At 41.1% G+C, this 19189-nt stretch overlaps 1 protein-coding gene across 2 annotated transcripts; it reads left to right on the top strand.

Annotated features, from left to right (window-relative positions):
* Window positions 1-1533: 1533 nt before the first annotated feature.
* Window positions 1534-19096, top strand: LOC133130633 (BCL2/adenovirus E1B 19 kDa protein-interacting protein 2-like). Of its 2 annotated transcripts, XM_061245341.1 has the most exons (11): window positions 1534-2733; window positions 5012-5107; window positions 5833-5912; window positions 6392-6577; window positions 8874-9056; window positions 11800-11902; window positions 13006-13137; window positions 13430-13516; window positions 13856-13954; window positions 14259-14294; window positions 18225-19096. In XM_061245341.1, exons 1-11 carry the CDS (start codon window positions 2375-2377, stop codon window positions 18280-18282), a joined length of 1419 nt encoding a protein of 472 aa, XP_061101325.1. In that variant the 5' UTR covers window positions 1534-2374; the 3' UTR covers window positions 18283-19096. The 2 variants fall into 2 exon arrangements, with proteins under 2 accessions (XP_061101325.1, XP_061101326.1); XM_061245342.1 differs by lacking the exon at window positions 14259-14294.
* Window positions 19097-19189: the final 93 nt, after the last annotated feature.

A 19189-nucleotide genomic window follows, 5' to 3' on the forward strand; every position in this document is an offset into this window, starting at 1 on the left:
AAAGGCGGTTTTATTAGGTAGTAAAATACTGGGGGTCAATTGCATTGTAATTGGCTGGAGTTAAAAACTTCAGGTTTAAACCTCTATATCACAAGATCTGCACATCAACTGGAGCACATGTCCAAAGTTGTGGACTAAGATTGAGCTATGCCATTTGATATGCAGATCTGTGGTGTAGAGTTTTAAACTCCAGCTAAGCACATTGCAATTGTTCACCTTTTTTGATATCAGTATACCGTACAATACATCAACGCATTATTCATGAAAAGATAGTTTCTTATTTCTAGATTTTTCAATAAAGAATGAAATCTTTCAGTTATAACTAAATGCATATGTCTGTTTAGCAATATAAACTATTTGATTCTATGACGTTTCAAGATTGATTTCAAGAAATCACTACCTGATCAGCCATCTCAGCATTAACAAAATTGCCATCAAACCAGAGGATGATAGATGATGGAAATTATTTAGCTTAGCAGGATGTTCAACTCTGATATGTACAATTATGTATAGCCAGTGTAACTTTTACTCTGACATTGGACCTGTGAACTTGTGACTTGTGAAGATGGCAATAAGAGCACTGTCACAAGTAAAATGGCAAAATGACTTACTTTTCAATACTGACAGTACCTTTCTCTCAGTCTCCTGCATAAGGACATAACACTTGCCACTAGCACAGCATAAAGCCACAGTGATGTTGTAAGCAATGATAGTTTGGCTTTATGCCAACCTTGTATATCCCAAAATTCCCTTTGCCAATCCTCTATAAGTGTATTCCCAAATGGAACAATTTCTGCTGGGATACCAATCATATGCCTTTATAGATTGACCCAGTGCATGTCAACTTTAGACTTAGATAAATGTGTTGGCTGGTGAGAGGTGTGTCCTACTAAAATGCTGGTTTCTAATGTAGACAGGAGACACGCCCAACAGTCTGGTACTGAATCATGCTGAGCATGCATTAGTACTGCCCAAGAAGGGAGGGTTCTGTACAGATGGCATGTCTCTTTGTGCAACTCCTTTGGCCAATAGGACGGATGCAGTCTGACTATACATGAAGAATAGTCCTCTGGCATATGACTATGCAGCTCAGCAGGTAATTTGCAGACTTACAGTGCAGAAGCTAAAAGCACAGGGAAGAAATCAGAGAAGAGTGCCCAACGCACAAACAAGTCACTGCCTTTACAACTCCATCATCTATGCACAATAACACAGGTCGACGAATCACTCAGCCCATTATTTAGTGCTCATTTTGTTTGGTAGTCTGTGTCCCTCGTGGTTTTGGAAGAAATCTGTGTTCGTAAAACGTAAAAGAAAAAAAAAATGCAGGAAGAGAGAGCAGACACATTTTGAAGAGTTGTTTGTTTCTCTTTTAAAAAACTAAAGGTTGTTTATGCTTTGTGTGTGTGAGCAATTTGACTTTTTACACCGAAAACATTATTATTATTTTTTTAGTTACTACATGATAATTCTTATCATCTCCAATGAACAGCAGATGGCGATGAAACCAATAGTCTACATAACATTGCAGTAAATCGTGGTCGTGGAAGGAGAAAGGAAAGAAGTGAAGTAACAGTGGTTGGTTGAATAACGGGTTGCTTTGACAGATAGAAGCATTTGACCGGAGTGGCACTGGAAGGCTCTGCTGAACAGGAAAGGGCAGGCCAAATACAACAGCCAACAGCCAAGCTGAGGTTCATCATGGACGGGAAGATTCGAAAGCATACCTAGTTACCTGAGAATTGTCATTGCATGTGACATTAATTGTTTCAAACTTTTGTGGCTAATAGCTATGTATAAGGACTTGGAGCTTTCTAACGATCATTTGTTTGCTGGGTAGTATTCCATCCACGTAGCTTTGGAGCAGAAACTAAGAACAGGAAGGAAATCAGGGTAAGTTGGTTCGCTAGCTAGCGAGTAAGTTAAGCTTAGCCTGCAAGTTCAAGCTGGGTTGCTGGGCCATGAAACAATCCCCCTAACAAGATATCAAACTGGATGAATAAGTGTAGGTCACAAACCAGCTTGTTATACGGTAGCAGGAACAAGTACCGTCGTGCATTTATTGTTGGAGGATCACACTCTGGTTAAATAGCTAGCGCGTAACGTTAGCCAACTGTTGAAGTAACCTAGCTGCTTTTCTGCCTTTTAAAAATAAAGCTTCACTCCATTTTGTTATGCAATGAGGTTTTGCACGGTGGCTAATGTGTTTGTTTGCGTGTTAAGTTAGCAAGTGAGTAAATAACCAGCTCCGAAATCAGTCGACATAGCCAACATTGTATGTTATCGGTATTGTTTCTGGTGTGGAAGTAAGACACTTTTAAAAAGGACCCAGAGCTAACAGTTACTCAGTCGAATTTAGAAGACGCACTCGACCATGGCAACAGAAGTGATTGAAACTGAAACGGAACTTGGATATAACATTGACGTTACAAGTAATATGGACTTAAACAAAGGTAAACCCGAATCGGACACACCCAGGCTATTTGAGAACCTGGAAAACGGGCCCACGGAAACTTTGACTTCGGAAGAAGAAGAACCCGATGTCTTACGCAAAAGGACGGAGCCTTTGTCGGAGAGTGCTGGGGACGTATTATTGCAGAGTACAACCAAAACAGGAGATCCGCAACATGAAACGTCGCTGGACAATGGAGAAAACCCAGAGGAGACGCGGGTGCGAAGCTCGAGTCCAGTCCGGCCCTCCCCTCCGTCCTCTCCTTTAGAAGACAGTGGAAGGTGAGTGGCACCTACAGCTCGTTAGCTAGCTAACTGTTGCTGTGCATTGTATCCAGTTAAAAACAAACAGCTACTGGGTAAGTTAGAATATTCTTGTTAACCTAACATCAGTTAATGGGAGTAAGTTGCTTAACATTCAAATTATGTTGTGGCTACCGGGTTTCAAATTCGGTCCTCGTCAAACCCAATCATAACACTTGCATGCAAGCTTTTCAGCACTTTTATTGTCATGTCTGAAATGGCTATGTTACGTCCGATGTAGGATAAAGTCCAAGTCCCAGGACTTCTCGCAGGCCTATCAACTATAACTTGCTTTCATTGTTGAACCTGACCATTTCTGTAGACTGAAGTTACCCTAGATTTTTAAATTACCAGTTGTTTAAATGATAGATTCACTGGAACAATAACTGTTGAAACTGTTGACACTTTGTTGCTGAAACAAACTAACCAACATGAGCAAACCTGCATGCTGTTAAGACAACAACAAAAAAAAATACTGCTGATCAAAAGATTAAGTCTTCACAGAATTTTCCCCAAAACTGATTTAAAAACTCTTTAATATAGGGAACACTAAATTACAGCCCTGAGACATTAACTATACCAGTCCTGGCATTGCAATAGTTATGCATCTGAATTCCCCCCTATGCAGAGATTTTGTTCGAATTTTGTTACGCAGTGTAGTGTTAAAATCAGTAATTGTGTTCATAGTACATTTTAGACTAACATTTCTGATTACATAACTACACATTCACTGCAATTCTTTCTGGAATGTATTTGAAAAAGACACAATTCTTCCACTAAATTAATAGGCCTACTTATTACTGGGACATACTCATACTTAATACCTGAATATCATATTGTTACTGCAAGTCTTTTCACTGCAAAAATACTGAAACCCGACACTGCAAGAGACAATGGCTGTGAGAAAAGTCTAGTCCAAAATGATAAAATCCTATTTCATAGTGGCTAAAAAATGAATGATTCTAATCAATGCACCTGTGTGAACTTTTGATGAATCTGAGTGTAATCCAAATCTCTGTCCTATTTTGATTTTCTTCACTGCACCCATGAGCATTTCTCAAAGTGTATGATCATGCTTCTAAAGAAAAAAAGAATGGATAAATAGTTCCACCTCCATGTGCTCATGTCCTCACGAAGTAACCCCCAGAGACATCCACTTCTAAAGACAGTGTTTTGGCCTTGGAAATCCACAGAATTGAGTGGTTCTCAGCCATCGGCTGCAGTCTTTTAAAAAGGTGTCCCTTTGTGGTTTGAGTGCAGTGAGAGGCTCAGCAATCCTCTGTCTTGGACTAAGGTTCTTTGGTCTCCTGCACATCTGAAAATGTTCCAAATACACCTACATAAAAAAAAAAAAAAAAAGCTTTTGCAAAAGCAAGATTTCAGTAGAAACACAAGTCAATGGTTCTGCAATATTATAGTGTAGTTCAGGAAATTAATTATACCTGCTCTGAAAATAAATTCCTTTACTCGGTTGGCAGACTGTGTTGTAAGGAATAGGCGTCAGCATTTGATTGCGATTTTTAAGCAAACTGGGCTAGCAGTGTGGACTAGTGCATATAGCTTCAGACTCCTATGCAGCAAACTGTGGATAACAGATTCAAATGTGATATGTGAGGTGTGATACTGTTTGTGTCACCTTCAGAAAGGTATTATTATCCAGGTAATAATATCCAACTGTGGATAATATTTCAAAATGGTGGTTTTGTTAAATGCATAGGTTCCGGTGAAAGGAAATCTGTCATTTGTTCAGCCTGAACAAAGTGTGTTATGTCCACACTTACCCTCCCTTCTCTTGGCTATTTTATGTCATAGTTACATTTGAGGTGAAATCTCGTTGTAACTTCATTGTGTGTCTGGGAGTGTAGTTTAGTTTTCAATTAGTAGAAAACAAAGTTTGCTACACTTTGAATTGAGTCTTGATAACACAAAATTGGGGGCATGACAATGTGCAATGTTGTTATACGGAGGAGCTAAATGTTCACGGGAGGAAATTTGGTCTTGTTTTTTTTTTTTTTTCCGTTTTTTTCTAAAGGGAGAAACTTACAAAGGAACTGAACTTCAATGGGAGGAAGTGTGCTGTACAGTCCAGTACTAAGAATTTAAAGCTGGGAGTTTTTTTAAAAATTTCTTTATTTATTCATTTCCCCCCTCCCAAGACCTGCTCTCCCTTGGCTTAGAAGTTCAGATCTCCCTCTGAATAAGTACTTCATACCATGCCAGAGATTTTACATCATGCTGTCTTTTTGTTTGGTTACAGCTTGGGGTGTCAGGAATCAGTGGATACCGCAGAGGCCAGTCTGAGTCTGGAGGGGGTGGAACTTAAGGAGGAGTGGCAAGATGAGGACTTTCCCAGGTATCATTGCTTATCATGTATATGACGGACAGATTACAGTATAGTCTAAATATGGTCACATGATGCATAGATTACAAATATAAATATGGTCACATGATGAAACGCTTACCCTATAACTATTTGTCTAAAATATTGAATATTTGGTAAATGTTGGAAAGGGTCTGAGTGGATGACCTTAATTTAATTTGTATTTGAGGAGTATAAATGATGTGTATACAATATCTGAAAATGCTTCCACTTCTGATAAGAGTGTAAAAACAAAAAGGTGATCAGTAAATTCTAGTATGTGTTAACCCCTTTTCACTATAGAGAAGATATTTGGAGATCTAATGCTGTTAACAGAAGAATACTTCCTTATTACACTAAGCACACTTAAAGACAAGTGGCTTGTTGACACTACAGACTAAAGTAGACAGACAGTATCAGGCAGTATAGCTCCTAATTACATGGGTTACTAAGCAGATGCACTTAAACGGGCAAATTGGTGACGGTGGGATCAAGAACCGGTGCCCACCTTGAGTAAGTTGCATACATTCAACATTTCATGAACATTTATATTTGAATTGAACGTGCTCTTATCCGTACATATATCTGCAAGTTTCCTGAAGAAATCTAGGCCGAGAAATCCCTTCCCCGAGGGTTCATCTGTCATGTCACACCCATGATTTGAACCTGCAAGCTTCTGTTTACAGACAAGGTTCCCTTTTTATGACTTGTGTTCACAGACCCCTGCCTGAGGAAGAGGAAGAAGACCTGCAGCTGGAAGAGGAGCTTTTTATTGGCGCACCCATTGAAGAGAACCCAGGTAGGCACCCCCATTGCGTGTAAGCACCCCCCATTGAGGGGAACCCAGGTAAGCTGTCATAAGACCTTAATATCTGCTAATATCAGTTAAGGATGATACCTTGGTGATTCCCTCTTCATGTGAATTTGACTAATGCCAATACGAATATCCATAACTTTTGAAATCATTTGTTGATCCGATAAAAAAATTGAAAGATACAAATCATCTTTGAGTGGGAATGGTGTTAATTAGGGTGTAGATATTACCACAGACATTTGCAGACATGATATTGTTTATTTTTATTTATTTTTTTATTTTAGCACTTCTCAGTGCAGTAGTGTATTCAACATGTAATAGCTGTTGTACATAGTTTTCAAAAGCTTGATATTCTCCTTTTTTTACTTTTTGATAATTCACATGACCTAAATGTTTCTAACCACTAAGTAATAAAAGCAGAGGCGTTCTATTTTGTTAGAATGAACATTTTTGTCTTCTTTCAGGAACACCATCTTATGGACTAAATGGTGACAGCAAAGCCAAGAAGAAGCTGGAGGCCCCAGACATCAGCTTAACTCTGGACCGCACTGGAAGCTCGGTTCTGACCAATGAGCTGGAGGAAAGCACCGAAATGGACCTAGAAGATATAGATACTCCATCTGACAACAGCAATGAGTTTGACTGGGAAGGTAGGTCTCTTGGACTGCCTGGAATACTCTTGGCTATCTTTGTATTGCGTTTACAATTGTGTGAACTTAGTGGAATTCCATTTTGCTTGATAAAGAATCTCCTTAAAACCACAGTGAAGAAAAAATGCTGGACTACTTTCTGACTGAATACATTTTATTTATTAAGTGTGATACATGTCCTCTCTCCCAACGTGTTTAACATGAAAAGGGGAGTATCTTATCTCAACCATAGCAAGAATGCATTGTAGTCCACCTCTTGGTGATTGACAGCAGCCATTTTGTGCCAGAACCCTTCCTACAGTTTTAGTGCCGGTGGGATTAGCTACATGGTCAGTTTCAGGGATATTGGCATTCAGCCAGGACATTGTGTGCAGGGTAAATATTAATGCGTAGTGTAATGGCAAGTTGTTTAAAAGGTATTTTGTTTCTATTTCCATCTGTTTTCTACTCGCTCGCCTGGAAGGATTGTTTCCTTGCGTTATTTGGAAACGGGCCACTAGCACCGTGCTGTTTCTCTGCTCCACGTGGTAAGGTCTTCAAGACGGAACCTTGTTTTCACTCAACCAATGGCGACCAAATCTGAAAAAAAATGTGGTTCCATTTCTTCCTTAATTATGCCTTATTCCCATACATAACAGTGGTGCCAACAAATCAGGGTGTGTGGCTATTTCTTGTACTGTTTGTCCATTTGTTCTTTTTTTTACTTTAAAATCCTGCATCTTTTTGCATGTCGCCTGGTTCTAAATTGAGATCCAGTTTCTGCCATTGCTGGCTTTTTGTTGTAAATCAGACATAAACCTGCACATTCATCATCTGTACATTTGTGATGTTATGGCTGTTTACTGTAGCTTTTTTCAGATGTGAAAACGTTTGTACTGACAGTGCTTGTGGACAGAAGTAAAGTGGTGTAACTCATATCTGGCCATAGCCACTCCCAGGGAAGGCAGGGTTCCCAGGCTGTCCCAAAACCCCCTTTTTAAGCTCAGGCTCTTGTGATCTGCTGCTTCAGTTCCACTGTCTTCAGTGGGGATTCTCACGAAAATAATACCAGGATGTTATTATATATTCAATAACAGCTCCACTCATGTTTCACTGTAGTACTCCTGACCCCTTTGCCACCCCCCCCCACCCACAAGAAAGTAGCACCACAGACCCTAGCATGTAGTCATTCGGTAATAAATGATGACACAAATCAATACTTTTTATAGGATGTTTTATACACAAGTGCATGTTGAGTATATTGAGGTAAGTGGTATAACTTTTGTACAAAAGGTTGGAAATGGGCCGCCTTTGTCATTTCACTGCATGTGAAAAGGTCAGAATGATTCATTGCATGCTTTGTCCTGCAATCAAATTATGATTACTTATGCCAGCGGATAATTGAAGAGTTTGATTAATTGGGAATGGGTGGGAAATGCTCACATTGTGTTCCTCGGTCATAAACGCATGGCCTCTAGTGATGGAGAGATGGCGATGGGGGTTTGATCCTCTGTAAAGACCAGTCAAGTGGAGCTAGAATTGAACATGGTCCGTCCATGCTGAAGGTGTCTTCAGTGGGATCAGTTTTGATGCACTGGGCCACTTGGCCTGTTCTGTGAGTCTTCAGCGTACGGCTACCACAACAATAATTATTGCATGCAGTGACGGTAATTGCCAGCATTTGGTGCATTGCCTTTCATAGCATCTTTTTTTTCTTTAATTGTACCTGATGCGACGGCCAGCATTCCACAGGGATTCCGCCACAAGGTCGTACAGCTTCCATGCGATCATGTGATGTGTTTTTGCCAATCGCATGGAAGCTTTGCCGATTGGCTGTTAAAAAGAAAAAAATTGGGGGGAAAACGTTACACGCGGTTTGAGAAGATTGGATGTTTACTATTGCATCAGGTGTAATTAAACAGGAAACAACAGAAAGAAAGGCAACATACGGCATGGTTACTGCATGTGATGGTTTTGGTTGTGCAGGATTAGTGCAGGGATCTTCAAATCTGACAATTAGTGCTACAGATTGGCCACAATCACACCTGACTCCCAGGTAAAGGAAGGGTGGAGAACCCTCAAGGATTGTGATTTGATGATCTCTGCCTTAGAGGAAATGAATGACGGTCCGTTTTGCGTCAGTATAATCACAGATGACTTCTACTGAATCACGGCTTTCGCCCTCCATCCCTCCTGGCCACACAGCCAAATGCCCATCAGAGACCCTGGAATGCTCATGTCCCTGTAGGCCACAGGTGAAGCCCGGGAGAGCGCAGGGTTGTAACGCACCCCCCAACCCTCGTTTGCTCTTCCTCAGACGACCTGCCCAAGCCCAAGGCCACTGAGCTGCTGCAGCAGGGCGTGGAGTCGGTTCAGGAGCTCTCCGCGGCGGAGGAGCGGGAAGAGGGCCGGCGCTGGAGGGTGTTCCGCCTCGGGGAGCAGGAGCACCGGGTGGACATGAAGGCCATCGAGCCCTACAAACGCGTCATCAGCCACGGAGGTCAGCCGCCGCTCTTCCGGAAATGTCTCCAGGTTTCCCGGGGTGGTGTCACTGGCTAATGGGGACTGGCGATCCGCAGTCGCTAGGCAGGGGTGGCGTTAGTGACATCAGCGCCCCCCTAGCTGTTCGCTAAGCATGTACATCAGGTACTGTCAGTGTTCAAGGACTCCAATGTTTTCAATTACTGTAGTGACGGATTTGATTTATCCCCCTCCCTCCAAAAAAAAGAGCATAAGAACTACAAGAAATATAACATCATACACAAGTAACAGACAGTTTGTGCGGGAGAGTAAAGAAACCCTATGCATGGAGAGGAGGTTACATCAGCGTTCTTATGTTAAGTTCAGAACATTCTAATCGCATATTTGTGATCTCGCACCTTAAACGGTGAAACGGTAATGGGCCCCTCCGCTCAGTCTCCTGTAGTCCGCTATGTGACTCGTGTTGTAGAAAATAGTACCCGGCAGTGGGCGAGTGCTTTGGCGGAGTGATTCAGCTGCTGAGCTCTCTGAGTGGGTGCACACGGCTTAGTGGTGTTGTGTCAGAAATTCCAAGATGGGAGAATTCCAAGATGGGTTGAAACGGGAGAGAAAGAATGCGTCCAGCTGCAGCTGTTGTATGGATCTTTTAGCCGTTCATGTTGGCTGTGTGTGAATAACGGCCGTGGTAACTGAATTATAAGCTTCTGAGGACAACCTTCACTGTGCCCTGAATACGTGTGACGGTGTAAGAGCCTAAGTGCGTCATATGGTGTAGTGTGGCTAAAGGCCACAGTTATCATAGCGAGAAACCAGAAGTAATGCGTTCCCCTCCTTCTGAATGCCTTAACCAATCAGTGATGTTTCTGACAATAGATTACTTCTATGATAATAAGTGGATGTTGCTTTTCAATCACTGTGAACTTTCTCCTCACTTTGAAACTACTCAAATGTATTGTGTGTGTCTATACACACACACACACACACACACACACACACTATCCATTTGTTATCTCCCAGTTTGCCAGTTGTGCCTCAGGTTATTGCTGTGCCAGCCCCCTTGTACAGCGAGCACATTGAAGTTGAAGCATGTGCACTCTGAATGCCTTTGCCTGAAAATCAGTGACTATTTAACACCCCGACATCACAAGAGAGCCAGTGAGCATCAACTGGAGATATAACGCATGTCTCGCTGACTCCATAAACGCATGCCTTCTGACGGGTTAAAAACATATGAGTCAGGCGAATGGTGCGTGAGGATTGGAGGGTGGGGGTAGCTTGAGTGTGGCCTCACTTCTGTGTAAGAGCCATATTGGCATTTGTGTTTATTTTTTTATGCTTTTGTGTTAGTATTGTGCCCTGCTGCCCTTTCTGTGTTCTGCATCCAGCAGACAGGATATCATGAGCAAAGAGAGGTTAGGTGGAGGCCCAGGTAGACTGAGGAGCAGTATAGGTTTTTGACCTTACTCACTCACTTACCTTTTGATACACTTTTAATACAATCATACACGTGTTGAATGATTTCTTTGCTGTGATCGTAATTGCTGTAGCCTTTGTAGTTTGTTTATTGAGAGGAAATGTATCCTATTTTTATTTTTTAGCTATTTTAATGGATCTCCTGAATTGCCGTGTGAATAGAGAAAATGTTCTGACTGAGTGTGGAGTCCGAAGCCCTCTCTTGCTTGGCCAGTGGCTGGAAGGATTTGCAAAAGGAAGCCAGGAAACTGTCTGCCATGTCCTGCAGGGCACAAACCTGGCCTTATTAATGGAAAGGGTGGTTAATGGCTTCTACAAGCATTCTTCAACAGGGCCAGGATCACCATCTGCTTCTCTCAATGAGAGATGCTGTGAGTGAGAGAGTGAGAGAGTGAGAGAGTGAGAGAGTGAGAGAGTGAGAGAGTGAGAGAGTGAGAGAGTGAGAGAGTGAGAGAGTGAGAGAGAGACAGATACAGAGAAAACGAGGGAGAGAGAGACTGAGAGAGAAATGCTCACTCGGGCTGCCAGCTGTTTCCTTTGGCCTGTTTGCCCTTATGAATATGCATATGAGTGCTGCTTTCAGCGAGACTGGATGGACTTTTAACGGGGAAAAAAGCCCAAGCAGCCTTGTGGCATGATGGTCACTTGCCCATTAAAGTATGTCACGGTGGCTTTGCCATGATGCGAGGCGCGTTTACTGCTCTGGTTCTCTTGGCGCACTGCTCGTATCTCCTTAAGCACTGAGCAGATGCAGGAGTGCATGTATAAAAGGCTGCGGAAGACTGCAGACAGCCATCCATCCCAGCCCAAAGTTCAGCTGTACTGTGCATATGCTTTTTTTTTTGTTGGGTTGGCTTTGTTATAGGTAAATACGTTTTTATGTGGGGAAATTGTTGGTCCGTTTTTGGAGAATTTTATTTTTGTTTGCTGATTTTATGTTTTATAAGAAACTACTGGCAGTGTACACTCTTGCACTGGGCTCATATTTGTAGTGGTTTTCCACTCTGAGGTATCAGATTTGAACTGACTGTTTATGGTGTTTTAGCTAAATGCTAATTTTATAGTTAATGTAGGGTAGAGGATTTTGGGCTGAAATTGTCACATAAACAACTGCTGTGGTTTGAAGTCTTCCCTGGAGGAGCCTAAACATATAAAACAGTTCAGAATGTGTCTCATGCTTCTGTTTCTGCTTTCTCTTTGGAAGGTTGTATGTCACTCTACTCTATGTCTTAATATTTAAATTTGCCACCGTTTTTAATGATGTATTAACTGTTGTTTATTTTCTCCAGGTTACTATGGAGATGGTTTGAATGCCCTCATTGTGTTTGCTGTGTGCTTCATGCCTGAAAGCAATCAACCAAACTACAGATACATCATGGACAATCTATTCAAGTGAGAAAGCACTTTATATTTTTGGGTGTGATTAAGCAACCCCAGCGGGTACTTTTCACTTCAGGTTTTTTTGTCCTGTGAACAGGCCTTGGCTTGTCATCACTGTACGAAGCCTGATCTCACACACCCTAAGGGTGTCTACTGCAACATGACCCGACAAGCTGTTCCAAATGTGTATCACTGCAAAACCTACTTTTAACGAATTGTTTTCCATACTCTGCACCCTTCTTCTGATGACCAAACTCAGATAGAATATAGTCACATTTTTTAATCCCTTTAATAATTTCAAAAATTTCCCTCAATCTCCTTTCAATCTCCATTGTCAGCAGCGAACAACAAAATAACTTCCACATTCTTTTAGACTTAAACAGAGTAGTTGCAACTGGCTGCTGGGCGGCTCATCCTGTTAAGGCACTGTTCCAGTGCACGCATGAGCACCAAGGCCCGGTCCAGAAGCCAGGCCATGCCCGTTGTGGCTGGCAGCAGGCTGGGTGATGCACGGCTAGGCTCTAGCGTCGCCTATCAGACTGGAGGGTTCAGTTGACCAGAATTATCACGCCTCATTGTGCACCAGCGACCCCAGAGGGTCGATCGAGCACCTACAAGTCTACCTGTTCAGCTCAAAGCGTCGTACTCCATGCCATGTCTGTGCAAGCCCAGCCTGCCGACCGTGGTGAGAGAAGAGCTCTGACATCACAAGCTCTGGAGGAGAGAATATGCTTGTCCGCACTCTCAGTTTGGTGGCAGAGCTCGAGGCCATGAGTGCTGATGGAACAATTGGGTATTCAAAACTTAAGGGGAAAAAAAGGGGGGACATCGTAAAAATACGCAGTTCTGTTCTGTTTTTTGTTCTCACTTCCCAGGTATGCGTGTAGACGGGCACATTCTCGCATCAGGTATTATTGGTTATTAAAGTTGCTGAACCACAAAATATTTAGCTACTGCCAAACTAGTTTGGTCTCTATTCCTTCAATTCTTTTCAAGAAGATACATGTAGTCGGAGCCTCTGAACAAGAGGTTTTTGCGTTGAGATACTTTAAAGCTTCCAGGAGTCCAGGTGGATTTACTGTGAATATATTGCCATTGTCTTTGCCACTTTGCAGGTATGTCATTGGGACATTGGAGCTGCTGGTGGCTGAGAACTACATGATCGTGTACCTGAACGGCGCTACGTCCCGCAAGAGGATGCCTAGTGTTGGCTGGCTCAGGAAGTGCTATCAACAGATCGACCGCAGGTGAGGACACGGCGCTGGATGTCGATGGGTTGGGTTCACAAGCGCAGGCTAGCTTGACTCTGCCAACAGCTGAATTACACAGTAAAACTCACACAGTATAAAATGGAATGGTGACCTCTTAAGTAAGTCCTCATATTTATAGAATGTCTGTTCACGATCATCATTTATGATCATCATCCATTGAGTGCTTGTATTTAACCTCATCGTACCACAGTATTGGGAAATAAAGGAATAAGGAACTTCAACTTAAGTTGTTTTTAGATCCTCAGACCATGATTTATACTGTTTCTAGGTTACGGAAGAATCTGAAGGCTTTGATCATTGTCCATCCCTCCTGGTTCATCCGAACCGTTCTTGCCATCACAAGACCCTTCATAAGGTGCAGTAATGTGGTTGCAGTGATGTTTACAGTCCATGACACTTACCATTTTGTCTGAGTTAGTCTGTCGTAATTGGATATAATTAGTATAAAATGTGTCCCTAGGTCCAATATAATCCAAATTACTTGGTACACCAGTAGATATTGAGTCTTTGTCTTGACGAACAAGATTAGATTAGCATCCACGTTGTGTTTGCAGCTCAGTCTTGACAGAATGTAGAGTTCATAACTGATCACAGAGTTTACTTGGTGGAAGTGCAGTGCAGTATCACTTGTTCTGAATCATTTTTTTACTTTGTATGAGTCCTAAAATCTATGGCTTTTCTTTTTTCCTTCTAGTACAAAGTTTAGCCAAAAAATCAAGTACGTGTTCAACCTGACAGACCTCGCGGAGTTGGTCCCAATGGAGTATGTGTCGATACCGGAGTGCATCAAACAGTGAGTGCTCCTGACTGATTCTTTGCAGTGTCCATCTGGACCCTTTCACTTCGGTCTCTAGACGCTCTGTTTCCCATTGCCTGTGAAGACCCATGTTCAAATGAAGCTACCCTTGCACACATGGTATTTAGGGTTTTAAGATACAGTATGTGTGCTGAGATGATTTTTCCTTGTAGTGACCACAAAATAATATACTATATTATATGCCCTCAATAATTTTGACTAAAATGTTCTGACAGATATTTATTTGCTGTATAACCACCATTTCCTTTATATGCTAACCTCTTCTTCTTGCCCTTCAAAGGTATGATGAAGAAAAAAATAGGAAAAAGCGTAAAAGGTATTTGCACTCATATTTCTGGGGCTAAGCCTGTGGACATTTTTCCCCTCCTTGCACAGAACTAACAATTCATTAATTGGTTTGCTTTGAGGAATGTCACTGCAAAGTCAATTGCACCCCATGGGATTGTATATCTGAGGGAAAACCTGAGCCAATTAATTCCAGTCAATCACTCTCGTCACCTTCATAGTGGGGGAATCTTCCTTTGCTCAAACGAACAGTAGTACTGTCGTCGTAATCCTCGTGAGTTTTCTTATTTCCACATGAAACCTTCAAAAATTCTGAATTTCACAAGCATTGAACAGCTGTGAAATCCTTAGACTAGACTACAACTACATCTTTACTATAATGGCATGGTATTTATAAAATGTATGTGCATTCCTTTTGCAGGTTAGAATGGCTGAAGTCTAAGGTACTTCCTATGTAATGGTTTATTAAAAAATATATATATATATTTACTATTATTATTAAATAGAAAATGGTATAAAACCCATTCCCTGAAGTTGACAAAGTGGTGCTAAACAGTACTATTGCTTTTTTTCATTAATATCTACGTGATACAGTGGTGTGAAAAAGTGTTTGCCCCCTTCCTGATTTCTTATTTTTTTGCATGTTTGTCACACTTAAATGTTTCAGAGCATCAAACTAATTTCAATATTAGTCAGACAACACAAGTAAACACAAAATGCAGTTTTTAAATGAAGGTTTTTATTATTAAGGGAGAAAAAAAATCCAAACCTACATGGCCCTGTGTGAAAAAGTGATTGCCCCCCCCTGTTAAAACATAACTTAACTGTGGTTTATCAAACCTGAGTTCAATTTCTCTAGCCACACCCAGGCCTGATTACTGCCATACCTGTTCTCAATCAAGAAATCACTTAAATAGGACCTGCATGACAAAGTGAAGTAGACCAAATGATCCTCAAAAGCTAGACATCATGCCGAGATCTAAAGAAATTCAGGAACAAATGAGAAAGAAAGTAATTGAGATCTATCAGTCTGGAAAAGGTTATAAAGCCATTTCTAAAGCTTTGGGACTCCAGCGAACCACAGTGAGAGCCATTATCCACAAATGGCGAAAACATGGAACAGTGATGAACCTTCCCAGGAGTGGCCGGCCAACCAAAATTACCCCAAGAGCGCAGCGACGACTCATCCAAGAGGTCACAAAAGACCCCACAACAACATCCAAAGAACTGCAGGCCTCACTTGCCTCAGTTAACGTCAGTGTTCATGACTCCACCATAAGAAAGAGACTGGGCAAAAATGGCCTGCATGGCAGAGTTCCAAGATGAAAACCACTGCTGAGCAAAAAGAACATTAAGGCTCGTCTCAATTTTGCCAGAAAACATCTTGATGATCCCCAAGACTTTTGGGGAAATACTCTGTGGTCTGACGAGACAAAAGTTGAACTTTTTGGAAGGTGTGTGCCCCATTACATCTGGCGTAAAAGTAACACCGCATTTCAGAAAAAGAACATCATAGCAACAGTAAAATATGGTGGTGGTAGTGTGATGGTCTGGGGCTGTTTTGCTGCTTCAGGACCTGGGAGACTTGCTGTGATTAATGGAACCATGAATTCTGCTGTCTACCAAAAACTCCTGAAGGAGAATGTCCGGCCATCTGTTTGTGACCTCAAGCTGAAACAAACTTGGGTTCTGCAGCAGGACAATGATCCAAAACACACCAGCAAGTCCACCTCTGAATGGCTGAAGAAAAACAAAATGAAGTCTTTGGAGTGGCCTAGTCAAAGTCCTGACCTGAATCCTATTGAGATGCTGTGACATGACCTTAAAAAGGCGGTTCATGCTCGAAAAACCCTCCAATGTGGCTGAATTACAACAATTCTGCAAAGATGAGTAGGCCAAAATTCCTCCACAGCGCTGTAAGAGACTCATTGCAAGTTATCGCAAACGCTTGATTGCAGTTGTTGCTGCTAAGGGTGGCCCAACCAGTTATTAGGTTTAGGGGGCAATCACTTTTTCACACAGGGCCATGTAGGTTTGGATTTTTTTTCTCCCTTAATAATAAAAACCTTCATTTAAAAACTGCATTTTGTGTTTACTTGTGTTGTCTTTGACTAATATTTAAATTTGTTTAATGATCTGAAACATTTAAGTGTGACAAACATGCAAAAATAAATAAAAATAAAATAAAAATAAATAAGAGAACTCAGGAAGGGGGCAAACACTTTTTCACACCACTGTATGTCATTGGGTTAAAAATTTGTCCACAGAAGAAATTAGGCCTATTTGTTTAACCTCAGTCCCAAAGCTAACAAATATGCTGATTTTATAATCTGCCTACAATAGGATACACTACTTAATGAAAAAACATTAACTGAAGTGGGCTTCATGTGACATTTCCTCAAGTTCTATAAAAAAAAACTTAATCACAGTGCTAAATCTATTGATTATTCTGAATACAGATTAACTGTCAATTGATACAATGAAGTCTCATCAATGCAAGGCTGGATTCTCTGGTGGTTGGGTTTGGTGTTTGTTCTGCCTTAAACAACGGTGGAGGGAATCATTCACAGACCTTGGGATCTTTGTGATAACTTCAAACATCACCTAATTTTGGGAATTTGAGTCTTGGCTGGTTTTTGTTTGCCATCACCGCTGCTTGCTTGCATGACACCTTTGCCCTACTGCAGAAGGAGGGAACTGTCATCGCAAATGTTCACTAGTCAGATACTAGTCTGTTGTAGAGGGTTTGTGTGGGTGGCCCTTTACTACAGTTGGATAGAACTGGCAGGTAAAAAACTGGTGGTTCACGTGACCCTAAGCTGGTATGAATGAACATCTGGAAAAAATTGCTGCTAATTTCATTGTGATGTGCAAAAGTCTGTCATATTTTTGCTGATGTTTAAGGAATTTTCCAATCGTTTTGTTTTTAACCTGTCGTAGAGACAGCCATTTCAACACTGTGTGTATGTTGTTGAATGTGGCTAATGTTGTGGGTGAATTTGGTTTTGCCTTCATTCTGTAATAAGTGTCATCATTTAAGTAATTGTATGCAGGGGAAAAGTATACCCTCTACCCCACTCATTCACAAACCTAAACTTGTTCAGTTGGGTTATGTGCCTTCTCATGGGCACTGCATTATCCTGGATTTGAACCTATAGCCTTTTGATTACAGTCTCAGTTTAATCAAAAAAATTAAGGGAAACAAAATGGGGGGGAAAGATGCTTTTCTTATGCAAGTCATACTAATTCCAGTTCAGCCAGTCTGCAAAGCTTATACAAGTTTAACTGAATAACCAATGTCAATTTTGGTAATTCCCAGTGATGTTACTGTATTGTCCCTTTGTCTGTTTTTTAAGAGCCTCAATTCATTTTATATTTTACAGTCATCATTTAGGAGTCATCTTTGTCATATCAACATACTGTCAACTGTCTTTGTCAATGTCATCAAGGAAGTTTGGCAGACCAATCAAGTGTTTGATATTGAGTAGTTATCATCCAGTCCAGTTCCTAGAATTAATTTATAACTATTAGTATCATCAATACTTTGTGTGTCACTCCATTCTGACCACAACTAAACCTGATCAGATATGGTAGTATTGTGTGTTTACTTTCGCACTGAGTGAGCAGCTCCCAAAAGGAAGTGTCAGCACTTTAGCTTTGGCACAGTGCCTCTTGTTTTTGGCTGCTGCTGAATATTCCTAAAAACTCTGACTTAAGCTTCTCACTCAAGGTAAACACAGTACCTTTGTACATTCCATAGTGTATCGAAAAACGTCACTGGTAATGACAGCAGTCAAGAGTCAAGGTCACAGCCTCAAAACTGTCTTATTATTTTCCCTGATGACAAACCATAGCTAAGCCGTTCCAGTCAAAGTCCCAACATTATTTTATCTCATCATTGAAAAAGCTTCCCTCGTATTCCCTAAACCATGAACGGACTGTTGTTTTTTTTACCCTGCAGGATTGACCGGGATATGTGTGGAAAAGTGGAGATAGCTACTGCAGCTGTGCCACAGTGAGAGAAGGATCCCCACCCCTCACTGAGAAATGAGCGAGACTGAAGAGTGTGCAGAACCGCTGCAGTTGTCATTCATTTGCAGCACCTTGGTCTCACTGCCCATGGCCTGTAGATGCAAGTGCTGAAGAAAAGTGCTTTCCTTGATATGTTCTGGTTGCATGTTACATGGTGGAGGCCCTCGCTGTGTCCTTTATGCCAAACACTCGATGTGCATTTGACAATCACAGTGCCCTGACTCATGCATTGTAATAACCTTTTATCAAGCCAAACAGACTTTTTTCTTTTTTCTTTTTAAAGAATGTTGTAGTTACTGTTTGTACTGTGCACATATTTAAGGCACAATGTTTGTTTGTGGGTGATGCATGTTTGCTTTTGCATTTAAATGTATATTTATATTCATAAAGTGATAAAGGACAGAGATTAATATATTTTTATGTTTTTAAGATTTCAGCCTTATTTGTTGGTTTGCAGAACCACAGAATCAAATATCTCTTTTTGTGACTGGGTACAGCCACTGTGCACTGGAACCCTGCATGAACTTCACATTGTGTGTCTTTTACTTGCCTGTCTGTAGAGAAAGAGCAGGTAAGAAAGCAAGGTCATTTTGAGTTTTAAATAAAGTTCAACCCGGTCGGAATGTTATTATTATTATTATTATTATTATTATTATTATTAATTGAAAGCTGTCGTTGCCAAGTGATTAAGCCATTTTAAACAAGATAGATATTTGATTTATATTTCATGGAAATGCTTATATTTTGAATGTATTTTCTGCAACTGAATCTGGATAATCAACATTAAAATTCTGTGCTCGATTTTGTCAATCTCTTGTTTCTAACAGGCTGTCTAATGTGGTTAGTCTGGTTACAGATTCACTCAGTTGTCAATGCTGGACTTGTAGGCTACTT

This window comes from Conger conger, chromosome 6, assembly GCF_963514075.1.
Source record: "Conger conger chromosome 6, fConCon1.1, whole genome shotgun sequence".
Taxonomy (NCBI): domain Eukaryota; kingdom Metazoa; phylum Chordata; class Actinopteri; order Anguilliformes; family Congridae; genus Conger; species Conger conger.